The following is an 8,710-nucleotide window of genomic DNA, read 5'->3' on the forward strand; positions in this document are numbered from 1 at the left end:
AAAGACTGGTTCATCCCAAAGATCCAGTCCCCCGGCACAAACAGAGTAATGTTGTGTATGCTGTTCAGTGTCAGGAGGGCTGTGATCAGTCTTACATCGGGGAAACTAAACAGCCACTGGCCAAAAAGATGGCCCAGCACAGAAGATCAACATCATCAGGCCAGGACTCTGCGGTCTACACTCATCTCCAGGCCAGCGGCCACTCTTTCAGGGATGAAGATGTTCACATCCTGGACAGAGAGGAACGATGGTTTGAGAGAGGAGTAAAGGAGGCCATCTTTGTGAAAAGAAATCGTCCATCATTAAACAGGGGTGGAGGCCTCCGGGTTCAACTGTCCCCCTCTTACAATGCTGTGATTGCTAGTATCACTCAGCCCTCTGTGAACAGTAAACAGCCATCAGTGTGCTAATGATCCATTGTTAGGCTGATGGTCCTTCTTGAGCATGTGATCAGCTGGTTTTGGTTGTCAGCAGCAAACTGGTTGATCCACCCTGAGAAGGTGCTATTTAAGAGACTGAGCTGAAAACAGCACCTCAGACTGAGGAAGTCTCTCGGATGAGAGACGAAACATTTCTACTTTTTTTTAATTTGCTTTGTTTTGTTTTTTGAATGTCCAGAGGACCAGATTTAACTTTTTTAGATAATGACAGTTTGGCTGTTTTACAAACCTGCTGATTAGTTAAGTCATTCTCTCTACAGATTCGTTTCCATTCTACATGAAAATAGACAATATATTTTCTTGATATTAGATGAAATGGTAATTAAATATATACAATGTACAATCATTAAAATGTGCAGACAAGATTGGTTTCTCTCAGGCTGAAAAACGAGAAAATTTAGTTAACATGAAGGTATGTGTATGTTTTAAAGCCCCATAGTCGTGATTTCAACTCAAACGTTTTGTTAAGAAAACTCATTCCTGTTGATTTAAGCTCTGCGCCAGATTATTTCTGGCACAAACATACACCAGGACCTGGGCTGGAACTCAATCCAGGTTTACTACCAGAAATAAACATGAACCTGTTTTGCAATATCCTTATAGTAAACATGAAGTCCTCCACAATGCTACTGTAATCCCATCAAATGACTTAATATACAGGAAATTACAGGAGTTTTCTTAGACATGTTTAAAAATAAATAAATTTACCCAACCAAACTACAATTGTATTGTTGTAACTTTTGAAATAAGGACTGTCTGGGTGTTTTTTTAATATAAGACTGCATATAATGATTAAATATATATATATTTTTAAGTACAATATCCTGAGACGTGTGACTATAATTTGCAAACAAGTCTGCCTCTCTGACACTGATTAATCTTTATTTTACAGCAGCATTTGAAATGCACCTTGCTGTCATGTTGCAGGCTAACAGGCCCCTCATCATCACCATCATACAGTAAACAGATGACATTATCTTTGCACTCAGGGACTATCCACTTAAAAGGCTACACGATATAAAATCCCGCCACTTCAACACAAATGTATCGTTAACAGGTGAAGTGGGGACAAAATTAAATTGTAAACAAAGACCGGAGGTGCATTACGCCATTTCGGGGTTTACGAGGCTTTGGCTTGGCGTTCAGGCCTTTTTATACGAAGCTATGCTAATATGCTAACCCTGTCGTTGATGATTAATTCAAAACGCATATATAAAACTATTAGTGGGCCAATGTGGCAAGCTGAATTAATATGTTAATTTGCTGTCGTGACAGGTGTCTGTTGAACGATTAGTAGTTTCATTAGCAGCCTGTAGCTAACACCCCCACACCCTCGACGCAAACGGACAAAAGGCCGAACATCTGCGAGTGTCAACAACTGCTACACTACAATGAAGACGGGAAACCCGTGACAAAACCACTGTCTTTACTTGTAGGGCACTGCATGTGTGTTTTTGAATATTCAGCTATTTTAATAGCGAAGAATCGGAGCTGTCATCCCACCCCTTGCGTCTCTGCTTTTACCACGTCATTGGACTATCCAACGCTGCGGAAATACACCGCTAACGACAGCTAATGCTAACCGAACGCTAACTGGAGCTTACCCGTGTCTCCGATGATGATGTATTTGAAGAGATACGCGTACGCCATGGCCTCTGGGTTGTGCAGTCAGCTGTCTCAACCGTTACACCTTCGTAAAACCTAGTGTTAACCGTGTAAAAAGAGTATTTGACAGCTTGTCAGCCTGTTTTTTTCTGTGTCGGTGCTCAGGAAGGAACAATAAACAGCCAGAGCCTCAGCTCAACGTCACACGGTCCGCCCCCGCCACGCTACAGAATGATGCGTTCAAGTTCTGCTCGGAAACTACGGACGGTACACCCAAAGGGCGTTTAAACCAGTTGGTGTTCGCCACACGGTACTAAGAGTATTAGAAAAATGTCGAGTATTTTCACACTTTTAAGACTTGGCTTGAACACGGTAGCCCAATTTTAGGTAACTTACTGGAAATATTAACAATAATGGACAGTTAAAATGTCAAATTCTGTCGTTCAAGCAAGTTTTCAAGTGTCTTTGATGGGAGACAAAATGCAATTATTTTCCCTGATTTTTCTAAACATTCGTCGATTTGAAATGTGCTGAAATGCAGAAATATTGAGTGATAAAATCCTAAAAATAGAGCTTGTCCTCATGAGAAATAAATTACAATCTCCTTTTGTTCAGCATAAATGAAACAAAAGAGTTCAAGGACGTTCTTAATGAAAATGGGAACTAGTTGAACAGCATTTCCACAGAAGATAAAGGTGATTTACTGATGTATATCTTATTCTAACTCGACAGAAGACATTGAGTGCAAGAAGCTCAAGGAAACCGCTATTAAAAATACAAATATACAGAGATGTCAAAGACATCATAAATAATAAAAACAGTATTGAGTTTTTGATACTTTCTCTCGTGTTTAATAAAGGTATCTGTATAAAATTTGTGGTACACACTTGTGAAGTTAGAGAGAAATTTGACAAAAGAATACTTTTTATTTCACATTGATCATTCTGAATTTGACAGTGCTAAATATCACTTTTAAAGTTAATTTAGTTTGATCTCAAAGAAAAATACTTCATCTGATTAAATCCACGTAATCATCTAATGATTTAAAACTAGCTGTCAATTAGGAAAAATACAAAACTCTAAGCAATCGCATTAAAAAACTATGAACTTTAAAAGGAGAAATAATCTCAAAAGCAACAGGAAAATAAACTGCAAGTATGACTCAGGTGCTGCACAGAGAAAATCACCTGAACATGTAGAACTCAAAGTTTCATCTTGTTGGGTTAATCAGTGTGAAGTGAGACGTGAATGCTTTACAGTAACTTCACTGAACATGAGCACAACCTAATTCTCTGGTAGTTGGATGCATGAGTTATTAATCCAGACAAAACTACCTCTTAAATTTAAAGACAACATATCAGATTTGGTTAAAAACACTTTCGCAGTTGGCAAATGGAAGGAGCAACACATCGCCCCTCTGCAAAAAAAACTTGATCTCCATTTTCTTGATGTTGATCCATGATGAGTGATGAATGCTTTCAAGGAAATTTAATTACCATCTAAGATTTCTGAGGGAGTGTTACATGTATTTGACTGTTAAATAAATAATAATTTATTGCTAAACTGATGCTGAAAGTCAATCAAAATAAAAATAACCAACTTTTCCTTTGTGACAAGTTAATGAGATAAAAGGGTTATTAAAATGTGTTTTAAATAGTGCTAGTTTTCAACTATATGTTTTTATATTTGGACTTTGCTGAAAGTGATGTGCTTTTTAAAACATCTTTCTTTTAATCCCAGTTTGGTATCATAAAAGTTGTTCTCAAGCTAAAGTAACTTATTTTTAACCTTTAAATAGGGGTTCAAAACACATAAAGTAAAATTATAACCAGTCACAAATGAAAATGTCTCATATTCATTAGTATGTGATCTGTATTCTCTTTCAATGGGCTCACACTAGAGCAGATGACTGTTTACAGCAACAATATAAAAAAGCTTGCAACTGAGTGTTCAGAGAAGTCTTAGAAAAAACGACTGAAATTTATGGCCAAATTCTAATTTAGGACTTTGAAACTTTGTGCATAAGGAAATCTTGGATGACTTGTTTTTGTAGTTTTCTACATACTGGATCACATCCAGCTAAAGTAAAAAAATATATATAATTTTATAATATTAAATATCAAATGTAGCATACAGTTGAGGCAAGTTTATCAGGTAAGAAAGCAATCAAGTTCAGAAGTGGGGTTTTAAAAAAAAACAGAAGAAAGAAAAAGCTTTAATTAAAAAAAGAAAGATTATCATGGTTTTAGCTTTGTAAATGAGAAGAAGTTTTTAGTAAGACAGTGAGCAGTGCACTGTTTTTGGCGCAGTGTGGTTTCATGATGCATATTTCCACTTGATGGCAGCAAATATAAACTCTTCTAACCCAGAGTTTAAGTTGGGTGTGACTTGAATTTGTTACAAGGCTCACAAACTGCTTCCAGTAATTATTTCCTAATAGTTTCATCAGAATCTGCCCAGTGGTTCATGTATTTTGCTAACAGATCAGAGTCACAGTCAGAGATTCTTTATTGTCGCTCCACCACATGTGGTGCATGTGGTGGAATGAAATTATACCATACCATACCATACCATACCATACCATACCATACCATACCATACCATACCATACCATACCATACCATACCATACCATACCAATTTATTTATAGAGCACTTAAAACAGCAACAAGGCCAACCAAAGTGCTGTACAAAAGAAAACAAACATGCACAGCGGACAGGAAAACATAAAATAGAAATACAGATTATGTACACAGGGTCCCAGTTACATCCAACAATAAAAAGTAAAAAAACAAAAAAAAAAAACAATGATAACATCTAAGATATGAACTAAGAAAAACATAAACTAAAAATACACTAAGCACTGATAACAGAGAAAAAAATTCCATCGAACAGCAACATGAACATGAGTCTGTGTGAGCAGATGAACATGAATGAACACAGCAACATGAAACAGATCAGCAGCAACATGAAACAGATCAGCAGCAACATGATGTGATTTTTCACAGTGATTATTCTAGTTAGAGATTCATGAGTCCTAACAGCTTCAGGGTAGAAGCTGTTCCTCCGTCTAGTGGTTCTACACTTAATGCTCCTCAACCTCCTGCCTGAGGGGTGCGGGGCAAAAAGAGTGTGTGCTGGTGCTGGGTGAGTGGGGTCCTTCATGATGCAGGTGGCCCTCTTCCTGCATCTAGAAGTGTAAATGTCTGTGATGGTGGAGAGACTGACTCCAACAGACTTCTGTGCAGCCTTCACCACTCTCTGCAAAGCTTTTCTTTCTGCAGCTGTGCAGCCTCCATGCCACGCATTGATGCTGGAGCACAGGATGCTCTCCACTGCACACCTGTAGAAGGAGGTGAGGACTGAGCTTCCCAGACCAGCTCGCCTCAGCCGTCTGAGGAAGTAGAGTCTCTGATGAGCTTTCTTGATCAGGCTGGTGGTGGTGTTGCTCCAGCTGAGGTTGTCATTCATGTGTACACCCAAGTACTTGTAGCTGGAGACACTTCCACCACAGATCCTCTTATATTCAGGGGGGTGTAGGTGTGTTTGTTCCTTCTGAAGTCCATGATCATCTATTTTGTCTTCTTCACATTCATGTGAAGGTTATTCTCTTTGCACCAGCTCTCCAGGTGTTCCACCTCTTGCCTGTAGCTGGACTTATCATTGTTTGTGATGCATCCCACCACCGCTGTATCATCTGCAAACTTTACAATATGACAGCCTGGATGGGAAGGTGTGCAGTCATACATGAGCAGAGTGAACAGGAGGGGGCTCAACACACATCCCTGAGGAGAGCCAGTGCTGAGGCTTATGGTGGAGGAGGAGAAGTTGTGGATCCTCACTGACTGTGGTCTGTTTGTTAAGAAGTCTAGTACCCACTTGCAAATGGATGGGCTTAGTCCTAGTGTGAGTAGTTTGTCCATCAGGGTTTGGAGGATCATGGTGTTGAAGACAGACGTGAAGTCAACAAAGAGCATACGGACATAGGAGTCCTTTTGCTCCAGGTGGGTGAGAGCAGTCTGGACCACAGAGGAGATGGCATCCTCTGTTGATCGGTTCTTGAGGTATGCGCACTGGTGAGGGTCCTCGTTTATGTTGATGGTTGTTTTGATGTGGGTCAGGACCAGTTTTTCGAAGCATTTAGCGACTATCTGGGTGAGGGCTACTGGCCGATAGTCATTCAGACCAGTCACTGTAGAGCTTTTTGGGACTGGGATGATGGTGGCAGTCTTCAGGCAGATGGGAACTGTCTCCAGGGTGAGAGAGGAGTTAAATATGTCTGCCAGCACCTTGCAGAGCTGATCGGCACATTCTTTCAACACTTTCCTGGGGATGTTGTCTGGGCCAGTTGCTTTGTGCGGATTAATTCTCTTGAAAGTACTCCTTACTTCTGCTGAGGTCACGCTGAGAAGCTCTTCATCCGGTGGTGAGGTGAGTCTGGTGCTGGGTGGTCTGTTCGGGTCTTCAAAGCGTGCATAGAACTTGTTGAGAGCATCAGGCAGTGATGGGTCTTAGGGGCATGGTTCGCTCCCCCTCCACATGCTCCGTGGGTCTTGTCAGGTGTATAGATGCACTCTAGATATAGTTGACGCTGAGTAGTTAATGACAATATTTCAATCAAAGATCTTGTTAAATCTGTTAGCACTCAACATACATGTTGTGGATCAGCCTCAGTTACTGGCACAACACATTTTAGCTCATTATGTGCAAGAGTGTCTGAATTATAGCCATTTTTAAAGGTCAGTTTTGAATTGACACTGGTTTTATAAAGTCTTTAGGATTTTTTTCATTCAACCAGGCCTACAAAGGAAGAGAGAAGCAGCTGGTTGTTGTGAAATGTGTCTGACAGTACATGATGATTAGGATTACACATGATGGAGGCAGCTTTTGACGATTTAAATCTGCATTCTATCTAATGACCACCAGGGGGAGTGGTAACCAGCTGAATATAAAGAATGAGAAACTTCTTGTTCTCCCTGATTCTGTACATTAGTAAAGCTGCTTATTGTGTGCAAAAACTCTAATTTGCTTCAGGTTTTCTTTGGTAGAGTTTCATGTTTAGGTTAAAAAATATGATCATGCTTGGAGTGAAACAGAACGGATCAAACTTAAGGTCAAAAGAAGGGACTTAGTTAATTTTTTTACACAGTCCATGGAAGATAAAGAGTCACTGAGTTTCACTGGAGCTTATCGAGTTTGCGTTTACTCAAATATGGACCACCACTTCTGCGTGTTCTGGTTTTGGATGTACGGTGGGGAAACAAGGGAGCCTGTCTTCATCTCTGTGGCTCCAAGGACCGTTTCCAGATAAAGAATGTAGGGTAATTAATCATCAGCCTGGAGGTAATGTGTTAGGAAAAAAAAAAAGAAATGAACCAAAAAAAAAAACAAAGAGTTTGACTGATACACATTTTGTTAATTGAGCTTCTCAAAATTAACTTAATATGTTGTTGACCACAAGTCTGTCTTTTGTCATTAAAGAGAAAAAAAAACTTTTTTAGGACCAATGTTATTTTAATATCAAATGGGGGAAATTCATAGCTTTATTTTTAATTGTCCACCTTGAAATGATCAATGCAGGAGAACAGTTTGGCCGTTCATTTTCCACATCCTGCCATTTTCTGCCTATTTTCTTTACCATTGCTATTCCTGGTCTGTGGCCTCCAAGAGAAACACAAGCGTGACCTTCCTGCCAGCATTCCAACACACACACTTACAAAACACCACCAGAGCTCCCAGAACAGCAGAAAGGTCAGCAGCACACAGGTGGTGCAATAAAACCAACAACTTATGAGCGTGAACTTGGGGAGATTAAAAAACCAACACTGTTTAGATAAAGGCCCCACAGTGGGCAGGCATACCTGCAGAGGTGGAGAAGAAGAAAGAAAGGAGGAAAGAGAGGAGGAGGAGAGGCTGATTAGAGCAGAGCAATGAGGAGAGAGAGAGAAGGAGGTGGAGCAACAGAGAGGCAGAGTGATCCATCTGTAGGAGCACCGCAGCTGACCGGAGGAGAGGAGGCTACACCACTAAAAAGAAACTAAATCACAGGAAGTCACGACATCAGCACAGACCTCACTTTGCAACCAAGTGAACATCCAGAGCCAGTCTAACTGGGAGTTTACTGGGACAGCGGACTGGTTTGTATCCAGGCTGGAGAGGACCATGGCTGACAACGTGACTGAAGGGTCAGATTATACTCCTGGGAAAGATGAGCTGAACTGGGGCTATGAAGAAGGTAGGCTGTTCTCTGTGTGTGTGTGTGTGGTGGGGGGGGGGGGGGGGGATGCTGAAAGGAACAGCGATCTGCAGGCTGCTTTTCTCAAGGGTCCAAATCTTTTCAAAGGGACCGTTGTTCCCAGTACGTGAAGTTTTGCAGACTTGAAAGTCTGAATTTGGATGAGGGCCATCCGCTAAAGCAAAGTGCACAACTCAGGTTATTTAGAGTTGAACATAAAATGTTGGTGCACGTGGTTCTACAGAGACTGGAAAACAGAAGAGGATCTATTAGACCTTCTGATTTTGATTTATAGGTTTATATATTAGATTTAGTTTAAATAAATAAAGGCTCCTGTTCTGTAGTGGTGTATAAAGATGATTTGCAGTAGAAAATCTTTCACCAACACACACACACACACACACACACACACACACACACACACACACACA

At 40.4% G+C, this 8,710-nt stretch overlaps 2 protein-coding genes across 3 annotated transcripts in view; one reads left to right on the forward strand and one right to left on the reverse strand.

Moving 5' to 3' along the window:
* Positions 1-8,710, reverse strand: part of chd7 (chromodomain helicase DNA binding protein 7) — a 134,013-nt gene that overhangs the window by 24,306 nt on the left and 100,997 nt on the right. The gene's annotated exons all lie outside the window — the stretch shown is intronic.
* The window catches only part of ca8 (carbonic anhydrase VIII), a 170,745-nt gene continuing 170,055 nt past the window's right edge, over positions 8,021-8,710 (forward strand). The window contains exon 1 of the mRNA XM_037682119.1: positions 8,021-8,279. Within this exon, the coding sequence (XP_037538047.1) occupies positions 8,207-8,279 (73 nt within the window). The 5' untranslated portion in view covers positions 8,021-8,206. The remainder of the gene's footprint in view (positions 8,280-8,710) is intronic.

The sequence above is a fragment of the Nematolebias whitei genome, chromosome 9 (genome assembly GCF_014905685.2).
Source record: "Nematolebias whitei isolate Nwh7 chromosome 9, NemWhi1, whole genome shotgun sequence".
Lineage (NCBI taxonomy): Eukaryota > Metazoa > Chordata > Actinopteri > Cyprinodontiformes > Rivulidae > Nematolebias > Nematolebias whitei.